Genomic DNA, 19,869 nt, shown 5'->3' with positions numbered 1-19,869 from the left:
GCAGCTTGGCAGACTCCGCGTAACCCTCGCTGAGGAAGGCGGATCTCGAAACATTAGTAGATGGTTCCAGGGCTTACTATCGACTCATTGATTCCATTACAGCAGGTCTTCCAGATCCATGAAATCCAATAAATTTACTTCCCATCCTTTCCCTCTAGCGCATACAACTCTTTCGGCCTCCCTCCACCATCACAACTAGCAAACTTCCACCACGTCCAATGCACACTCCCAGCCACATTAACCAACCCCCACCTTACCGGCGCCGGCATCGGAGGCCAGTTCGCCCATTTCGCCTCCTCAAATGTAGCATCCAAGTTCATCAAAAAGAAGGGCACGACGTCAAAGGTCCCTGCTTTGGTAACAGTCTTCTTACCCCAGGCTTTGAAGATAGTGGCTGCGTGTTCTGCTTCCGGTGTGTTTGGCGCTGGAGCGGAAGGATGGTCTGCGAAAGAAGCTATCGTGCTGATCTCGTGGTGGAAGTGATGGCTAAAGGGCGTTTGGAACGAGGACATTATATTCTGAAGTTCTTTGCCGTTGAAGGATTGTAGAGAGGGGAGAGAGGTTAGGTAGGTGTTGTAGTCTGCTAGACCGCCGAGAAATGATTCTACATCAATCTTATGTTAGATGTTGGCTCCATAGCGGCTGAAATAAGCAGGTTCTGTTACCGTGTTCTTCATGTGTCTCTTTCCAGATATCCTTTGAGCCTAATATTTCTTCTACCTTGGGAAACAACTCCGCTTCCTCATCATCATGGTGGCTCTTTACGAAGCGATACCATGTTTGTGCGTACCCGATGAATGCTGGTTTATCTGTTTCCTGGATATAAGGGGCTTGTAAGTATATAGTGTTATAGCCTCGCAGTATGGCATTGTGGATGTGTGCCATGTGTGTTGCCCCAGTTGTAAAGATGTCGTCCTACGTATTGGATTAGTACACCGAGATTACTTTAGCGAGAACATGCATGTGTAAAGCACCTTGTTCGTCTCAAATTGCGGCGTACTGATGAGTTTGCATGGATCCTCGGCCCACGGTTTGTTGGTGGAAGTAGACATGGGCGAAGAAATGAAGAACTGGATGGATACGGCGAGGATCAAGAGTAGGAAGAAGGTGATGGTTGTAACGCTAGGCATTGTGACAGACACCAGCGCGCCATTACGTAGGACGGCTTCATTATTTAATGTACTGATGGGAATTCACGTTTGAAGATACAACAAGTGGTGTGTTCATGAAAGTGGTGCGTGGTGGTGTGAGAGTAAGGCGATTCGTCTATTCTCCGATTGGTTTAGCGGGGCGACAACAACAACAGCAGGTCTGCACAACGTCGTTGCATCTCGACTACGGTATAAGGCTGAAAATCATTGTTGAGTTGGCTAAACACAACTATAGCACCTACGTGCTCAGTGTATTTGCAGTGCGGAAACAGAACAGTACAGAACACCATAAAAAACCATGTCTGCAATTGCCTGACGCTGCAACACCATACTTTCACTTTTCTCATCCAGTGCCGAGACGTAGCGCTATGACTGAAGAAAAAGCCCAAGTGATATGTTGAAATACCTTGAAACCTTCAACCAATTACGGCCTCATGCCCATTTAACGAGTCCATCGATGAGTACCTGCAATGCGATGCTATCCCCACATAATCCCGCTACAATACCGACGTTGATGCCCAGCCCACTGTCTCCAACCAGAAACATATCGTTCCTTGCGTCGACTCCTCGTAGCGGGTCATACACTTCATCTGATATCCTCCTCTTCACGGCCTGTGGCCAGGTACCACTGGCCTGACCATCCTGTGACGGGGTAAAGTTCGGAACGACTTTACACCAGTAGTGGCACGTCGATCGATTGAAACCAAATGCAACTGGAAAGCTTAGGGAGTGCGCGTATGCCGCTGACTGAACGCGGAGTAGCACGGCGCCCCAGAATTCTGTGACGTGATCTGGTATGCGTAGCTCATGAGTAGTTTCATCCCAGGCATTTCGAGGCGTAACGCTAAGTATACGAACATTAGGTGTGGTTTGGCTGGAAACTCGACGTCTTATGTGAAAGCTCTTGAATTGAGTTGTCGTGAAGTCAGGTGGTATGGACAGTTTCTGTCGTACGTAGATGGTATGAAGTTTTCCAGTAGGCCAGTCGTCGATGGGAACTAGGACACCAGCATCGACGCGTGCATATTGCATTCCGCCATCTAGGCACTTTAACGTAATGGCTAGGCGCTGATTGAGTTCATTGCTTGAGCGGATCATGGCTAGCATACAGCTGCTGTCCTTCGGGTCAGGTAAGAACTCGAGCTGCACACGTAGACCGATGGGGGTAAAACCAATGGGGAATGTAGAGATGACGTTCTCGTGTTCAATAGAATGGCAGTGTCGAAACTCCTCAGGATGGCGAGCAAGTAAACCCCGGTACGTCGATTGCTCGGATGTAATCGCGCGCCAGGCAAATAGCGAGTAGTCATCAGTAGTCCTTAGTATTTCTTCTTGCAGGCGAATGAAAGCCTTGCTACCCTCTCCATAGAGTAATGGCATATGAATATCGAAGATGCCTAACAAGCAATATGCTACATCCTCTATTCGTGTGCTTTGGCGATATGATGCCCATGACATCCTCTCCGCAACAGAGATTTCGCTAACGGAACGTCCGTCGTCAAGCACACGAACTGGAATGCCCGTGGCATCAGACAACTCCTCCAAAAACTCGACCTTCTCGCCCATCAAGGTCCAATCCTGGAAGTGGAAGCGACACACAGCCGGTGCAATTAGCTCCTGTAGAGTCCAACCACGATGTGCCCATCGGCAAGCTTTGAGAGACGCTCTTGCGATCTCGGAGGCAGTCGTGTAGCTGTCTGAGCGTGGTTTGGGGATGTCGCCTAGATAAACTATGCAGACTTCTGCATCTCTATACCAACGATACATGGAGTTGATGGCTTCTTGAAGCTCCGCACTTGATGCCTTGTCAATGCAGCACGTATCCACCCACAGATAATCGCAGCCCTGACCCCGTGCTTGCTCAGCTGCATTTACAATCTTGCTGTAGCCGACCCGCTTCATAAGATCCTCTTCTGATAAGCTTCCCAGAGGTGTCCCTGAGCTGCCTCGGATCATCAACTCCAGAGCTAGCATGAGTGTATTTTGCGCATCTTGAGTCGATGTTAGGTTAGTAGAAGTCGACAGTGCTCGAGCTCTGCTAATCCAGACGAATTCCTGGTAGTTGACCTCATCCGGACCCCAGGTATGGGAGAGGATGGCGTACTTGGGGATAGCATCATCGTTGAACCACTGAAGCTCGAATGTCCTAACATCGATGAGTCGCATAACAAACGCGTCGCGATGTGTCGACGTATATAGTCATTGGTGTAGGAAGAACAAGTGGGGTGCTGGCCCCATGCGCTAATGGTGCTGAACTATGTTTTGACTAGCTAGGCTTTGCGCTAGACCCTATTGGGGGCGATATACGGAGGCGCTCGTATCTTCGCACTCACGAGTTTGTCTTCAATATGAACCAACATGTCAACAAAGACACGTGCACGACACTCAGGGTGTGATAATACCACGGTCAAAGAGTAGATGGAATGTCACTCTAATTGTGAAACTACGGCGTGGTGCAGGGCGGCGATTGGTGGCATGTTCTACCTCGGAGACCGAAATCAAGTTGTCACTCCGGGCGTTTAAAAGGCGTCGCATATATCATCTAGCTACCGTACCACCTCCACTCATGATTGGCATGCCGAACCAAGCCGAGTACAAGGTTGAGGTCCGTCATACACATAGGGAATAGTCAGTGAAGGGACTGTAGCGAAATGTACCATTTACCGATGGAAAACGCTCGAGAAAGGAAAGAGATAGCTGAGAGTGTAAATGAGTGAAAACATCAGCCATGTGTGAAAAAAGTCCAACGACTGTACACCCCAAATCTTCCCGAAGCATATCCCTGAAATTACAAATTTTGTGGCACGCCTCCCGGGTGCGTCACTGATACGTGTCGCATAATGATCGTCCGCATCTTGGTGTTTGCCATTCCTGTTCACTGGAAACACTAATTTCTTATCTCCCGAGCGAATAAAAGATACGTCATGGAATTACGCTCTCCGAGGCACTGAGAAGGAGCGAACGTAGACCAAGAGTGCAGCCACTGGCTATTAGACTCGGTCCGTGGGATCGTCACACGAGAAGCCGAATTTACGATCGACTCGGATGCAGTTGTCGTCGATGCTCCTACTGTGGACATGCGAGGTAGGAATGATGATAAGGCCCTCATGATCCTTGCTCTTCATGTCCGACCATGAGCTCATCTGACGGCTTTTTTCGCAAACTGTGGAGCCTTCGCTGAGGGTCGAAGGCACTGATTTATCGTGGAAGTTGCTCCTTATCAGTCGCCGGTGAGCATCGGGTCCTCTTGCGGCAAGGTTTTGGTCGTTGATGACACCGGCCCAAATGGCGGAGAAGGGAAGGAAGACGCAGATGACCGTGAGAACATGGGCAACGATCTCAGGGAGAATGTTTGCAAACTGGAGAGACGCGAAGATAGCTACAAGTGTGTTAGTTATATCTCGATACCCAAGCTGACATGGACAAATGTACCTGGTGCGAACATAGTCTGACAGCCCATGATGAAGACAATTTGCATCGGTCCAAACTGTGGCATATTGAGACGTCGCCTCTGGATGATGGCGTGACCTAGCTTGCCGGTAAAGACGCAGCTGAATATCCAAATGGATACGTTTTGCAGAACGTAGGAGATCGCGATCAACTCCAAGATGGAGTCGGCACCCGTATCCTCCAGGGTCAGCTTGGTATTCCAGTAGACGGCAACAAGCCTGTACCCGAACGCAACGCAGGCCATGACAGTCGTTGTACCCATAATGATGTTGCGTTGTAGAGGCGGTGTGGTGACGCATACGACCCAGACTTGGAGACTGAGGGACATGAAGACGAGGGCGGTAACTATGATACCGAAGATATTGGAAGTGATGAAGAAAGCAAAGTCTCCACGTGTCAGGCGACCCCGGTTTGAAGCCAGGACAGTGTAAGGATCGTAGAAGTTACCGGTAACCCAACAGCAGAACAGTAGACAGCGGATGGTGTTGGTAAGAAGACAGGCGGCGTTTAGGAAGAAAATCATAGACTTTCGTTTCTCAGCCTTGGTTAAGAGAAGGAGAACAATCAAAAGCATGAGTGATACACCAAAACCAGACCCGTAGCTGATAGCGAGACGAAAGCCGTAGATACGATAGTCGTTGAGCACCTTCATGCTGATCGCTACGGCTACCCATCCACCATTACCATCTGACACAGTAAGATTCAAGTCCTGGTTCCATGGATCGAAGTTGGGAGGGACCTGAACGCTCTGTACAATGCCGTCCATGGTGATTCGTGGTGCTGAGAGTTGTTGGACGAGGGTTTGTAGAGATAGTGACGTCTAGATGCAGGTCCAGATAGAAGCCGGGCTTGGCAGAGTCAAAACCCGGGGTAAAACTTGGAAGAAAGGTAGGATGAAGTAGAGGCTAAAGAAGGAGCGAAGGAATTTAGTAGCGAGGGAGACCGAAGCTTTATCATATGGAGGATCGGGATATAATAGCTAGAGGGCAAGGTTGCTTCTGCGCTGGAAATTGTTGCTAGACATGGTTGTCGATAAAGTGACTGGGAGTGATGGCTTTCGGATCCCGAGCGGATAATAGCAGCGGCAGCGGCAGCGTACGATTGTTCCGATATCTCGACTTAAGACTATAGCTAGTCAGGATCAAGGTGAAGCTGAGGTCTCAGAGTTACTTGACACCCTTACTATTGTTCCACAGCTCCTTCACCTGCATGCATCTGGGTGCTCGCCTTGGTCCGATAAAAGCTTAACCAATGCTTACTGCTGTCACTCTTCTCTTGTCTTGCAACGAGTTGCAGAGTCGCTCAAAGTAAGGCGCAGAGCCATAAAATGCACTGTTTGCGGTGTGCGATGGTTGTGATAAGATAGCGCAAATTCCTTACTATTGTCCTTCGACTCTGGCCGCCTGAGCTTTGAGACCTTTGGATACCGGTGTACAGGGACCAATTACACATGTCATAGGTAGTGACCAAAGTGCATAGCACAACATACGGGTACGCAGCCATAGCACTGCATTCACATTGAACCCCTTGCTGTCGAGTGGAGGATGCAAAGCCGTTCCTCCGAAGCAGGAACAGGTTGGTGACGGCCGCCACCCAATCAGCACACAAGCCCACTTATTATGCACGTCACTGGTAGCTCAACAGCAGCAACCCCGATCCTCCATAAACGTGACCGCGCGTTAACTCTAACATTCGCGACCCAATGACCGCTACGACGCGTCAATCGACTCAGGATGTGGACGTTGGTTTTGTCAAACACGGCGGGAGCGCCAGGCTCGGATGAATTTCGCCTACCAGAAGAGGGCGTGGCACACATCGTCTTGGGTGCTACCTTTCAATACCCTGGTGTGATACGCGAACTGCATTTGCCGGGTCTCATACGTGAGCTTGGCCGCATTGGTACGTCTTCTCAATGAATCTAAGTGCCAGCTACAATTCCTTACCATGATAGTTGTTGGGCCTTTCGGAGTAAAACTAGAAGCCATTGCAGACACGGTAACCATCTTGCCCAGTCAACCGCATATGAATGGCCCATCGACTGCCATGTTTCAATTACAACCACGGAGCGGCGAACACTCAGAATCAATTCTCCTGCGCCATGGTGATGTGTTACGATTTCCGACATCTGAGTCTCGTCTCACTTGTCAATGGACAGACTCCGAGGTCCAGGTAAACTCGTCAGCCGCGGCCAACATCATTGGTGTTGTTGAAACACTTGAAGACGACAACGAAGACGAGAATACAATCGAACCCACTACCGGTGCAGTGTCACTAAACCAGAAGCAGTCACAGCCGCAGCCTCGAGCGACGCCTCGGCTTTCAAACCAACCATCGGTTACTATTGTTCAAGAAACCCCAACCACGAGTCGTGTAGAGCATGTACCAGATTCTCGTGAGGCAGATGTCAAACCACCAGACTTTCTCAGCGACGTCGATAAACCAGTAGAGGATGTGCCTACCTTCTCGAGGGGTTTTGAACCGGAGCGGGAGCGGGAGCAAGAAGCAGAGGCTTTCTCGACAGCCAGTACTGGCGAATCACAGGGCCATGCACATTTAAAGCTATCTTCAAATGCTAGAGTGTCTTCACCGCGGGTGCAAATACCAGCCAGATTATCTAAGAAGCGCGCTCTTCCCACAGCAGAGGAACAGGCCCCGGAGTCTGATAACGAAGCACTTGCTGGGTCTAGCAAGCGTGCAAAAACGAGCGATAGTGACACTGACGACAGTCGGTTGAGTAGTGTTGACATTGCTACGGCGGACGTATCATCGATGCTGCCACGATCGCAAAGGAACTTGCAACGATCCACAGCCATAACAACGGAAGATTACAACGGCCCAACGCCTCGTATAGCCTGCAGCAACTCTACCATTGTTAAGACAAGCCAAGCTGTTAAGTTCCTGAAGAAGCAAGGCGGGGCATACGTGGAAAATTTGTCGGACGATTTCAACGTTCTGTGGTAAGTGCTCTACTTGCAGTCGTATCACTTTGCTAACGTGTCAAAGCGTAAGAGACGGTGGTCTTCAGAAGACAACAAAAGTACTCTATGCTATCGCTCGCGGCATTCCCATCGTTACCGACCAGTGGCTATACGAATCTGCGTCAGCTAAGCGTCTCCTCGCCGTTTCTGCTTTTAAGCCATCCATCCCTAAGCAAGAAGAGGAGTGGAAACTCAAACTGAAAGACATCCTCGGACAACCACAAACCCCTTTCGTGGACTACAATGTTCATTTCACGAAGAGCCTCAAGACAAAATACGCATCTTTCTCCGAAATTGAGGTGGTAGGCAAAGCCGCGGGCGCGAAGAATGTAACGACTGGTACGGCGAGGGTGAAGAAGCTGAAAAGCAACATTATCCTTGCAGACGACGGAGACGATGTAGAGGCACAGAGACTGATGAAAGACGGAATAACGTGCTACACGAAGGACTTCTTCACATTCAGTATCCTGCGAGGTGTCCTCGATCTCGAAAGCGACGAGTTCAAGATCGAAGGAGTCGTTGCAGCCGCTGAGACACCTCTTAAGGAACCGAAGAAGAAGCGAGGCCGGCAGAGTACTTAGGCGACCAACTATGACCTTTATACGACACGTTTTACTGCATAGCGAGCGTAGTAAGTCTTTATTTCAACTCAGGTCGTGGAACGAAAAGTGAGGTAATACGTTATTTTATCATACTATACCTAATTCCGCGATCATCAATACGCAATTCAATCAATTCATGAGTATTGTCAACGCACTGTCTGCCCCGAAGTTCCTGCTATTCTATGCTTGGGTAAGCGAGTCAGCTCCACATCATTCCCCACAATGCACATATCCCCATAACGCCGATGTTCTTCAATGCTCACACCGTACTCTGAGCGTCTGTTGTACTGAGATATATATAAGACATTATTTTTGAGTTTTCCATCGAAAAGCGCATGGCAAGCACCGCGCATTTCAAAAATCCTCTGTGGCGCAATTGGCTAGCGCGTCTGACTGTTACAGCTTGCAGTAGCGAATCAGGAGGTTGGAAGTTCGAGCCTTCCCGGAGGAGGATTACTTTTTGCACTTGTACGCCGGTTGAAGACACGTTGTGCGACTGTGGAGAGGAATGGCGTTCTTTTTGTTAGCGTGCCGGCAGACAACTCGACATGTTGGCCGAGACTCTAGTACAAACACGGCGAGGGAAGATCGAACAACGTCGAATATTGACAACTTGCAATGTCACATTTGTATGCCTACCATCAACATGAATCCGAGGCTCGGCCTTCTGCGTACTCACACTCGGACTCACTGTTGTTTTCTGTAATAGATGTGAGTTACTTTGCCTGTTGTATGCAGCTGGCATACACATGGAAGGCATCATGAGAGATACTCTCCTTTGTGGCAGTTGGAGATACTAACAACACACCAGGCTGCGAGTTCACAGTGCAACGTCTCCGCATCCGTTATATCTTTAATGCTCAGTCCATAACTAGATCTTAAATTGAGAGGTTCCACTACATGTCATCACGCTATGCATGACAGCGACTCAATAAATAGCACATCAACCGGAGACATTTCCTCATCGCAGCAATTAACAAAGCATGTCTACACTGTATCCTCTTGTGTGGATCCAATAGTTCATATATACGCACCGCTTCACCTCTTCTTGTTCCTCTTGGCAGCCCGCTTTTCGCCCCTGACATCCTTCTTCAATCGAGCGTCGACCATCTTGTACTTACCCTTTGTACCCTTCGGCCTGGTCTTGATACCCTTGTTACCGCCCCTGGCTACGATAACACTGACCTTCTGCTTGGGCTTCTTCTTCGCAGCTCTCGACATCAACCGTGCAATACTCTGTGCCTTCTCCTTCTCTGTCATACCCTCTTCGTCCGCGAGTAATGCGGACTTCTTCTTGAGCTTCTCCATGCGTTGAGCAGCCTTGAACTTCTTGCGAGCTTGCGCTTCGCGGACCTTCTTGATGGGTCGAGCGTTCAGTGCGCGGAGCTTCTCTTTGATGGCAGAGGCTGCGGCAGCAGTTGTGGGCCGTTGGAGTTTGGAGTGCTTGTTCTCATCATCTAGGAACCAATCTGGTAGGCCGTCGACGTCGCGGAGGGAGTAGCGGTTGAAGGATTCGTCAAGGAGATCGTACTTTGTTTTCTGACCTGTGGCCATCTGGTGAGCGAGGGTCATGGCCTCAGCTGTAATGATGTCGATGTCTGGCTTGCCGTTCTTCATGGGCACGTTGTCTTGCTCCCATTGAGATTCATCGCGCTTGACTTCTTCAATCTTGTCCTCGTCATCCGAGGATTCATCGTCCATGGCCGGCTTGGGTTGAGGGGTCTTGGTACTCGTTCGTATGCTCAGTTCTGTCTCAGTCGCAGGCGCGGGTGTGGCGCTTTCATCCTTCATTTCGGTATCATGTTCGACATCGATGCCGCTGTCGTCGTCTTCCTCAAGATCCTCAAGCCCATCAATGCCCTTGAAGATGTCCTGGTCAAAGAACCGTGCTGCACGTTTGGTGAGACCTGTTTTGGGCTGCTCTTCGTTGTCAAGGTCAGTGATCAGTCCCTTGGGCCCTTCCTCCTCGTCATCGCTCCAATCGCTGTCAGCATCCTGTACGAGCTCCTCATCGTCACTTTGCTCCTTGTCCTCGTCAGAGAATCCGTTCCACTCTCCGTCGTCGCCCTGTTTCCTCGCGCGCTTCGCCCTGTACTTGGCATCTCGTGCTGATCTTTGCTCGACGTAATCGCCGTACATGGAGTCGAGCTCTCGTTCGAGACGATCCTCTTCGTCGTCAGTCTCAGGCTCCTCTTCGATCTCTTCTGGCTGCTCGCGTTCAATGACTTGAGCCATCTTGCCCTTGGCAATCTTGTTGATAGCGCCGGCCTTGTCTACAGCCTTCAGGGCGAACATGGAATCCTCGCCTGTTGGTCCAGCCTGCTCCAAACCAATTTCGAAAGGTGTAGCCATGTTCATCTGTAAACGAGTAATCTCTTTTTGCTTGCGCTCGTTCTCAGCTCGGCGCTGCTTTTTCCTCGCCTTGGAGTCCTTCTCTTTCAATCGCTCCAGCTCCTCCTGGATCTGCATCTCCTCGTCCATCGACTCAATCTCGGCGACCTCGTCGCCTTCTTGGGCTTCTTTGGCCTTTTCCTCTTCGGCCTTTGTCTTCTTGGTCGCAAAACCAAAGACCTCGCGTACTCTTAGTCGCCAGCGAAGGAGGCGCTTGAAGTCAGCTCGTCCTAGTACCTTCAGGTCGGCACAACAGTCTCTGATCTCCTTTGTTGTTTCCGGTAACTTGTCGATGGTTGCGACAGCGATATCGCCGTTGGGCTTTTGTTCGAAGCTGAGTTTGTTCAGGCCACCCAGCATGGCGATAGGGTCAGTTGTCTGGATGAACTCAGATACAGGCGCTTCTTTGAACTGTGTCCAGTCTCCCTCCTCATAACCCTCACGCTTCCTCTTCTTCACTTCAGGCTTGAAGACCTTGGCTTCGTTGTTCGGCGTAGGGTCTGAGAGTTCGGCGAAGACACTGCGAGCGTCGAGGAACTTGGGGTCGAGATGCTTCGGGGCTTTGTAACCGCGGCAGACGACGAAGATTTCAGCGGAAACGTTTCGAGAGGAGGGCGGCTTGGTAGCTTCAACCTTGGTGAATAGTTGATTGAACACCCAGAGAAGTGAGTTGTAGTCCTTTGATCTGAAGATCTTGGTCACAAATGTTCCTCCTTCGACCAAGAATTCTGTAGCCAGTTTCATGGATTGTAAGACAAGCTCGGCCTGCGTAAAGGCATCCTGCACCCACGCGGTTCCGACGTTGGGCGCACCATCGTGGAGTACTGTGTCGCACTTGAGATGCTTAAGGTGCTGGCGTAGTGTCGCTCGGCACTTGTCTGTGGTGATATCGCTCTGGAAAGTGATGCATCGCGGGATGGGCTTGATTGGGGCGAGATCGACACCGACAATGAGGGAATGCGCGGGCATAACCTGGGGTCGTTAGTATGTAGGCGCATGGTGTTCAACACAGTGAAATACCTCTGAGGCGACTTGACACCATGACCCGGGCGCGGCGCAAAGATCAATCAAGACTTTGCTCTTCTCGAGGAAGTTGTACTTTTTGTTCAACTGGATCAACTTGAAGGCGGCACGCGCACGATAGCCCTTCTCCTTTGCGAGCTTGTACCATTTGTCGAGACGACCTTTTCCGTGCTGTCAAGGGTTAGTTACTATCGCACGTGTTATTCCAGTATGCGCGCACCTTCTTTTGAATCGCCATTGTTGCGGTTTGGCGTCGTGGTACTGCGGGCAAAAGTTCGCGCTACAAAATTTAGGAAGCCCGACAATATCGCTAGGCGGTGGCAGAATCCGCGCTATCGAGATACGCTAACCCAGGACTAGTGCACGGGATACATGGCCCATGACGCAGCCAGCCCCGACGCGCGCCTGGTCCACCTCGGGATGAAGGTATGCTGCCAGCTTCACATGTCTTTTCTATGCTGATACTCCCTCCAGAGGCCGTATCGCCTTTTTGCTTCCACCACTCTTCCTGCAGGAATGAACCCACACAAGAAATCCAAGCCAAACACCGAGGCTACCGCCGACGCACCCGACAAGGGCCCAGAAGTTCCACCTGATGCCAGCACTACCGGCACTACTCCCAGTGGTAGTGAAATCTTGCCAGGTGTGCCTTCAGGTACATCGATAGCTGATTCAATACCTTCAGTTGGCTCCACAACGCCAACGGCTTCTGGGACACAAACACCACGAGGCAAGAGGTGGCTTTCAGGCTCGGGCAGTTGGCGGTCGAAAGCGCCTGCCATAGTCAAGACTGCAAAGGAAAGCATCGGCGTTAGTGGGGGCGCGACAGGCGAGCTACCGGACGACGAAGCAAAGAAACCCAAGGACGAATCGCCCAAAAAGTTCCTCACCAAGCGAAAGTCGAGCAAGGGCGATGCCATACCCGCCTCCATCACCCAGGTCAATGTATCCTCGGACGGCCTCCTAGACGAACCTCCAAAACCGAACCCAAAGGACGTTGAAGAGACACCAGCCCCCCAAGTCAACGAACCGCCATTACCCCCCGAACCGCCTAAATCACAAGTAGATGCAGCTGCTAGCACATGGGGCTGGAGAAGTTGGTGGTCACGACCTGATGGGTATGCGGACCCAGGGAAGGCCAGAAGTGAGGCACACTCAAGTATTGAGGAGGCTTCCACTACGCCATTACCCGGGCCGACACCCTCAGAAGAACCAGATGCGCAAACAAAGGGTCTAGACGTGGGTGCCATTCCATCTATGGTTGATCAAGTGGCGGATACAGAGAACAAGGATGCGTCAACGGAGGCAGCGCCGCGTCCAGACACGGAGACGAAGGCTACGCCGTCCACAACTGCTAAAGTCCTGGCAAGAGCATCTGGTTCTTGGTTCTGGACATGGAGTAGTGCACAGAACGCGCAAGCGAACCCTCCTCCCGTCGATCCTCCAGCTCAAGTTAGCAACGCGCCGAAAGTTGATGTGGTGCCTGAGGCCCTACCAGAAGCACCCGTCGAGACAGAGACGCCTGCCCCACAAGAAACTCCCGCAACCGCAGACCCAGCTACGCCTACCGAAACTGCTCAGAAGAATACCACAGGGTCGTCAAAGACCTCCGCATGGGCGTTCTGGTATAGGGGCAAACCAGAGGACGAAAAGAAACCGGGCGAGTCTGGACCACAGAAGCATGTGGGCGAGGTGGCAGTGTTTGATACTCCTTCGCAATCAAACCCAGAAGCGGCGCAATTCAACGAGCAGGAGCAGTCCAAGTCAGATGCGGACACACCCAAAGAACCACAACAACCACCGAAAGATGAGCCAGCCTCCAAGAAATCCTTCGCTTCATTACGGGGGCGACCGAAGTCCAAGACTTCCGCGAAAAACACGCCAGCAGATACCCCCACGTCAAGCAAGACTGCCACGCCGACCAAAGCCTCACCAGTGCTCGAGCCTACAAGACCTGAGACAGCAGCTACTGCTAAACAAGCATCAAAACAGTTGGCAAAGGCTAAACAAGGACCGCCAAACCTCCTGCTGCCAGAATTTAGAACCACCTACCAAATGGTCCAGCAACCGAACTTCTGGAAGCAGATCCGTCAATACTTTCTCGGAGGTGAAGCTGCGACACCTCACCTGCACATCAATCCGGCACCACCAAGAATTAAAAAGGCTGTAGCAATTGGCGTACATGGGTTTTTTCCTGCGCCCATTATCCAAAAGGTGCTAGGGCAGCCGACAGGTACATCGATACGCTTTGCCAATGCCGCGGCTGCAGCGATCAAGGACTGGTCTGAAGCGCGAGGGTACAGTCCAGAGATCGAGCAGATAGCATTAGAAGGGGAGGGCTTTATTGCCGAGCGGGTAAACTCCCTATGGAAGCTCTTGTTGAACTGGATTGATCATCTGAAGCAAGCTGACTTCATCTTGGTCGCTTGTCACTCGCAGGGTGTTCCGGTAGCTATGATGCTTGTCGCGAAGCTCATACAATTCGGCTGTGTCAACGCGACGAGGATCGGAGTATGCGCTATGGCTGGCGTCAACATGGGTCCATTTATCGAGTACAAGACAAAGTACTTTGGTCCTACAGCTGCTGAATTGTTCGAGTTCTCGAATCCTAAGAGTCTGGTCAGCCAGATGTACCTCGCCGCTCTAGATGAAGTCCTCCGGTTCGGTGTGCGGATATTGTACGTTGGTAGCATCGACGACCAGCTTGTCTCTCTCGAGGTGAGCAGATTTCCCTCTCAACGTATCTCTTGCGTCTTACTAATACACACTAGTCGTCAACCTTCTCAACACTCTCGCATCCTTACATCTACCGCGCCGTCTTCGTCGATGGTCGCATTCATGCGCCGGACTTTCTCACCCATCTTGTTGGCTTCGCGCTGAAGCTGCGCAACTTGGGTCTTCCTGACCACGGCCTCATCCGCGAACTATCGCCCGCCCTAGCAGGTTCCTTGTATGGCGGTGAGGGTCACTCTCGCGTCTATGAAGACCCTGTTATCTACTCCCTCGCCGTTCAGCATGCTCTCGAAACAACATCTCTCCCGATCCCAACGACCAAAGAACGACCAAGCACCGCGGGCAGTTTTCAGGGCATCAACATTCCCATTATTGGCGAGAAGCTCGCGAACAACAGCAAAAAGGAAGATGTCTACAAGCTTCGGGTGAAGGACTATGAGCCATCTGCTACCACGACGAATCCGAACCCTTTCTTCCTACCATGGGCGATGAGGGGATTGCTAGAAGAAGACTTCGTCAAGAAAGAACTTGGAGACGAGGTCGAAGAGTTACTCGGCATGTTCGAGGCGTGGAAGCCAACTGGGAAACAGCTCAAGGATGTCAAGTTTAGACTCGAGGGGGTGAGGAGTAAGCTCTAAGCACTGGATATACAAGTGTATAGTATAACTGTATGGTTATGGGGGGCGTTAACTTGCATGGTTTGGCGTTCATAAGGCGCTTGATTTCTCTGGCGGGAAGATACCATACATTGAGAGTGTAGAACACATAGCGCATTGTCTTGATTGGATCGGTTCGCAAACGTACAGGTCATTTGATCATTGCTTCCATTCTCCGCTCGCAAACGCATAGTGATCGTTGTGGTAGCGGCCGTCGACCGGTGTGTGTCTACTGAACTTTCCCATACACTACTCAGCCCTCTTAGGAAACCTTGATTCCTCTTACTCGAACACGTTTTAATGGTGGTTGTTTAGTTGTCGTCGTAGAAGATCTCCTTGTACCGATGTGTAGCATCTACTACTGCATTTGCTGCATTGAAATCTGCTTTTACGTTATTATACAAGTTCTGCCACTCATGTTGTTGGTAAGGTAATGCAAGGGAAGAGAAAAGACGTACCGATGTTCGTCCCAAAGTCAGTAGCAGCTTGTACCTTGACGTGCAGATTCTGATCTACCTTGCCGATAATCTCCACCGCGTGGCCGACGGCGAGGTGTGAGTCCTGTTTCGTTCGAATTAACTCATGTTCTCGATTACGTTCCTCGACTCTTTTCCTCGAATGCGGGGATGGGATGAAACCGTGGATGGAAGTGCTTACCCTGTTCAAAATGACATCAACATTGCCCCCTGCATCGATGACCGCTGTCTCGCCACGCAACTGCGTGACCTTGCCCAGCATGCGCACGATGCGATGTTGGAAGTTTGCGAGGTGCGGGGCGAGGATGCGGGGTGTTTGTGGGTGGTCCATTGTGAGTGAGCTTCGTGTGAAGAACTTTTGTAGGAAGCCTCAGTTCGTTGGGGTGTAATGTAATGTCTTGAGGGTGTACTGAGTGGTTGCGTGTTGATGGCGTGGAGGTGGTCGTGTGTATAGTGGTTCAATGGTCGGGATGGGGAGGTGGAGATGAAGGAAGGATTGACGCGTCGCGTAGCGTTAGCGTGATGCGCTAACACGTGATGGCGCTTCATCTGATCATCTCTTCGGCTGGCGAAGATGAGACGAGACGAGACCTTCACCTTCCAACTTACCAGTCAGCGAACGCTACAAACCCTCAGATTCATTACAGCGTCAGCATGTTACGTCACCTAGTCACCTCTTCAATGTCATATGGTAAATGCCATCGTGCTTGGTAGCGCCGCCCATAGGGCATATAAATTCTTCTGTAATCGCCAAACATCTTCCTCTTCTCTCCAAACATGGCGGTGAGCTTGTGAGATCACTATCCAAAAAGGGATCAAGTTTCTTCATGTCTGGCTGTCCAAAATTGCAGAATCTTCACATCATGTTCGCAGTGTTTTGGGGTAGAGACTATACGTATATGAAGTCTGCTAGGATACGTTTTTCGAACGTGCCTGGGAAACCTTCAAGGCCACATATAGGGCAAAGGGGAAAGACATGATCTAGAAATGAGAACGTTTCGAGGTCATGATAGTCGTTTGGTCGAGTCTTTCGAGGCTGATTGACCATGAAGCACACTTTTGAATGACATCGATCGAAACCGTGCGACGACGATGCCATGAATCATACCAAAGCCTGAATAGCCCCGGTGTACTATTAGATCCTAGATAAAACCTGACGATACTCTGAATATATCCAGGCTTGCTGATGCTCACCACCATCACTGCCGACGACGAGGAACATGGCGACGTTGATGCTGGTTCGGCGACCGCATACAAACCTCGTAAAGAGCGTTTGCAAAATTTGAGGTTCAAAGTATAAGGATGATAGCAGCTTCACTGTACTATGTAAAATTCACAGGCTACATTGGGAAAAGTATAACGTTGGTTCACCCCTCAAGCTTCCTCAACAGCTCCCGCATCTTGGCCAACAAATCCGGTATTCTGAACGGCTTCCCAACAACATCATCCATACCAGCGTCTTTTGCGTCTTCCATCTGTCCTCCTCTAATATTTGCAGTGACCGCGATAATAGGAACATGCTTCGTCACCTCTTTCCGTTGCTCCATCTCTCGTATCTTCCTGCAACATGTCAGACCGTCCATCTCCGGCATCTCACAGTCCATGAGAATAATGTTGAGTGGTATCCCATCGGTGACGCAGAATCTTGTCTTGATGAGATGCTTTAGTGCCCAGACGCCGTTGTCGGTGGTACTGGTGATACAGCCTGCTTTTGTGAGTTGTTTCACTAGCACTTTCTGGTTCACCAGATTATCTTCGACGACAAGAACGTGCAGGCGATCATCTTTGGCTTCATCTTTCTTATCATTGGTGGACAGTGGCATGTACACATCGACAGGCTTATCATCGTTCCCTGCTGTAGTCGCGGCAGAAATCTGGGACGCGGTTGCGGCAATTATCTTGCGTGAAGATACCGCATGTTCGGCTTCGAGGGCATGTTTGACTGAATCACGCGACGGAGTAGGTTTCTGAGCTATCATACGTTTGCACTTCAAGTAGAATCCGAAGGTACTGCCGACACCGGCTTTAGACGAGACGCCGATTTGGCCGCCGTGAAGTTCAGCAAGCTGGCGCGAAATGAAGAGCCCGAGGCCACTGCCGCCGTGTTGAATGTGCATTCGTGGAGACTGGATGTTGAATATAACGTTAGTACATGGCTCATATGCAGTTCCTGCATTGGGCTTACCTACAGCTCGGGCAAACTTCTCGAACAACAGTGATATCTGCTGAGGAGAAAGCCCGCAACCTGTGTCTTGGACCTGGAAGCGAATGTAGACAAACGAGCCTGAGCCCCAACCCTCACCGTTTCCAAACTCAGTTACGATATGCCTCGGTGGGACAACTAAAGGTGAGTATCTGAGATGAGAGCTTCTTTCACATGTATTTCTCATGTGAAGATTACATACACTGAAATCCTTCTGGTATGTCAAAGTCGGGCGACTCCGCGTGAGCACATACGTGGACCGTGATTGAGCGAATCTGGGAGTCCATGGTGAACTTGATAGCATTGGTTATAAGATTGACGATGATTTGAAGGAGTCGACTGGGGTCAAGAATCACCCAGTCAATATCGAGGTCTCGAATACTGGGATGTGGAACAAATCTAAAATCGATGCTCTTGGCCTGAGCTTCAGGACGAAACCTAACAGTGGAACATTAGTGTGCTCGTCCAATATATGTCCGAATTCGAGGCGACTAACATCGCCATAGATCTCTGTACAACAATGATTGGCTGCGCGGGTATTGGGGTAATGCGGAGAAGGTTTGAGTCCAGTTTCGAGACAGTGAGAATGTCGTCGACGATTGACTTCTGATGCTGAATACAAAGAGCAATGTTGTCCGCAGCTTCGATAAAGTCTTTTGCCATCTTCCGATCGCTACTGCACGAGAACTTGTGTTGTGCTAGAGTTTCGCGGATGTCATCAGCGCAGATAAGAATTGCGGAAAGTGGGTCTATAGATTTGGATATGAAGTCAGTGTATGTCTCACATCCAGTCCATGTAGGGTTGCTACTTCTCATCTCGTGTGACGTGATATCGATAAATTCATTCTGCTGACGCTTCGCTTGTTCCGCTTCGTATAGTCTTCGTTCTTGCAATCCCTGCGCCCACTTCAGATGCGATATATCTGTGATCGAGCCCATAATACTGATAAGCTTTCCATCAGGGCTTATCTCAGGCTGACTAGCTGCCAAGACCCAATACTCGATTTGTGCGCCGTCAATATCTCGGGGTTGGCATTCAGAGTTTGCAAACTGTAACTCACGGCTTGCTGGCTTGTGATGAGTTATCATATCTAGATATTGACACACGGCATTAGCGTAAAACAAGACGTTAGTATATAGATGTCGCGTACATTCCCACAATTCTTTTGCGGCCTCTTGACTGTCGCCTACCATCATGTCGATGGACCAGCGCAGTTTATCGCCTGTGGATGATACACCTGTCATCTCGTAGTACTTGTCGTTCGCCTCTAACAGAAGTCCATCTGGATCGAATAGGAACATGCCCCTGGGGGATAGCTCAGTCATCCGACGCATCCGTCCGGTCTGAAGCTGAAGCTGCCAAGACATTTGCTCTCTTTGTAGGGTGGCCATCGCTGCGACCTCTTTACTCCGCCGCACCTCGTCTTCGAAGAGAAGTACTGACGCTAGCGATGTAGCGATCTGTCTGTTGAGCATGGCCATAAAAGATCTATACTCTTGGTCATAGGCTCTTCGTGGATTGATGCCTAACAGCAACAAAGCGCATACATTGTCTGCGTTAGTTGGCTGTAAAGGTAAGACCATAGCCTCTCTGCATGGATGTTTGTAGCCGCGCCACTCGATAATGTCTAATAACGATTGAGGAAGCGTACCGTCTTTAATGCTTAACATCCTGGGCTCCAAGCTCTGTGTAGCTTTTCGAAAGGCTGGTGTCAAAAGGCTGTCGCCATCTCTGAAGTTGAACCTGTCGGGTGAGACAGCATGTCCTCTCGGCACGCCGACGGATCCTTCGAAGACGCAGGACTTTATGGACGTTGGTGTAGCGTCCGAATACGAAAAGGCATTCTCAATGTCCTCCGATTCAGTGACGGTGTATAAGAGCGTAAACGGTATGTCGTATTCGTTATGATCCAGGCCATCCAGAACTCTCATCCAAAATTCCTCTGCGGAAGAAGTAGGGCCGATGTTAGTGTTTCTCTTACATGTACACATCCATATTATACACTTACTGACAGTGCGGGTAGCGTTTATGCACACCCCAAGATAGCGTAACAGCCCCATTCTTCTTGCACTGATGGACTCAACCGTGGTGTCAAATGCGTTGAGGTAGATTGTGTTCCATGTTTCAGTTAGCGGGCCTTGTACTCTCGTCTCAGCCAACCCAGCTTCACCATGACGCTATCACGAGGCATCGCGACATTACCTA

General features: G+C 50.3%; 7 protein-coding genes across 7 annotated transcripts; 2 read left to right on the top strand and 5 right to left on the bottom strand.

Annotated features, from left to right (window-relative positions):
• Positions 1-134: 134 nt before the first annotated feature.
• On the bottom strand, positions 135-1,130 carry ALTATR162_LOCUS6085 (uncharacterized protein; the record flags this gene model as incomplete). The annotated part of the gene is made up of 3 exons (XM_043313706.1): positions 135-604; positions 666-915; positions 975-1,130. The coding sequence occupies 3 exons, from the start codon at positions 1,128-1,130 to the stop codon at positions 135-137; spliced, it is 876 nt and encodes a 291-aa protein (XP_043169641.1).
• A 3,011-nt stretch (positions 1,131-4,141) lies between these two features.
• ALTATR162_LOCUS6084 (uncharacterized protein) lies at positions 4,142-5,367 on the bottom strand (the record flags this gene model as incomplete). The annotated part of the gene is made up of 2 exons (XM_043313705.1): positions 4,142-4,530; positions 4,584-5,367. 2 exons carry the CDS (start codon positions 5,365-5,367, stop codon positions 4,142-4,144), a joined length of 1,173 nt encoding a protein of 390 aa, XP_043169640.1.
• A 967-nt stretch (positions 5,368-6,334) lies between these two features.
• On the top strand, positions 6,335-8,160 carry ALTATR162_LOCUS6083 (uncharacterized protein; the record flags this gene model as incomplete). The annotated part of the gene is made up of 3 exons (XM_043313704.1): positions 6,335-6,500; positions 6,553-7,558; positions 7,605-8,160. 3 exons carry the CDS (start codon positions 6,335-6,337, stop codon positions 8,158-8,160), a joined length of 1,728 nt encoding a protein of 575 aa, XP_043169639.1.
• A 1,059-nt stretch (positions 8,161-9,219) lies between these two features.
• Positions 9,220-11,833, bottom strand: ALTATR162_LOCUS6082 (uncharacterized protein; the record flags this gene model as incomplete). Its single annotated transcript, XM_043313703.1, has 3 exons — positions 9,220-11,544; positions 11,593-11,766; positions 11,816-11,833. The coding sequence occupies 3 exons, from the start codon at positions 11,831-11,833 to the stop codon at positions 9,220-9,222; spliced, it is 2,517 nt and encodes an 838-aa protein (XP_043169638.1).
• Positions 11,834-11,967: 134 nt separating this feature from the next.
• Positions 11,968-14,966, top strand: ALTATR162_LOCUS6081 (uncharacterized protein; the record flags this gene model as incomplete). The annotated part of the gene is made up of 3 exons (XM_043313702.1): positions 11,968-12,021; positions 12,070-14,313; positions 14,367-14,966. 3 exons carry the CDS (start codon positions 11,968-11,970, stop codon positions 14,964-14,966), a joined length of 2,898 nt encoding a protein of 965 aa, XP_043169637.1.
• A 329-nt stretch (positions 14,967-15,295) lies between these two features.
• On the bottom strand, positions 15,296-15,791 carry ALTATR162_LOCUS6080 (uncharacterized protein; the record flags this gene model as incomplete). Its single annotated transcript, XM_043313701.1, has 2 exons — positions 15,296-15,366; positions 15,443-15,791. 2 exons carry the CDS (start codon positions 15,789-15,791, stop codon positions 15,296-15,298), a joined length of 420 nt encoding a protein of 139 aa, XP_043169636.1.
• A 1,036-nt stretch (positions 15,792-16,827) lies between these two features.
• Positions 16,828-19,139, bottom strand: ALTATR162_LOCUS6079 (uncharacterized protein; the record flags this gene model as incomplete). The annotated part of the gene is made up of 5 exons (XM_043313700.1): positions 16,828-17,801; positions 17,866-18,101; positions 18,160-18,412; positions 18,473-18,730; positions 18,815-19,139. The coding sequence occupies 5 exons, from the start codon at positions 19,137-19,139 to the stop codon at positions 16,828-16,830; spliced, it is 2,046 nt and encodes a 681-aa protein (XP_043169635.1).
• Between the last annotated feature and the right edge of the window lie 730 nt (positions 19,140-19,869).

Source organism: Alternaria atra, assembly GCF_907166805.1.
Source record: "Alternaria atra isolate CS162 genome assembly, contig: 25, whole genome shotgun sequence".
Taxonomy (NCBI): Eukaryota; Fungi; Ascomycota; class Dothideomycetes; order Pleosporales; family Pleosporaceae; genus Alternaria; species Alternaria atra.
The sequence above is the reverse complement of the archived record's forward strand: the minus strand, read 5'-3'. Positions and strand labels throughout refer to the sequence as shown.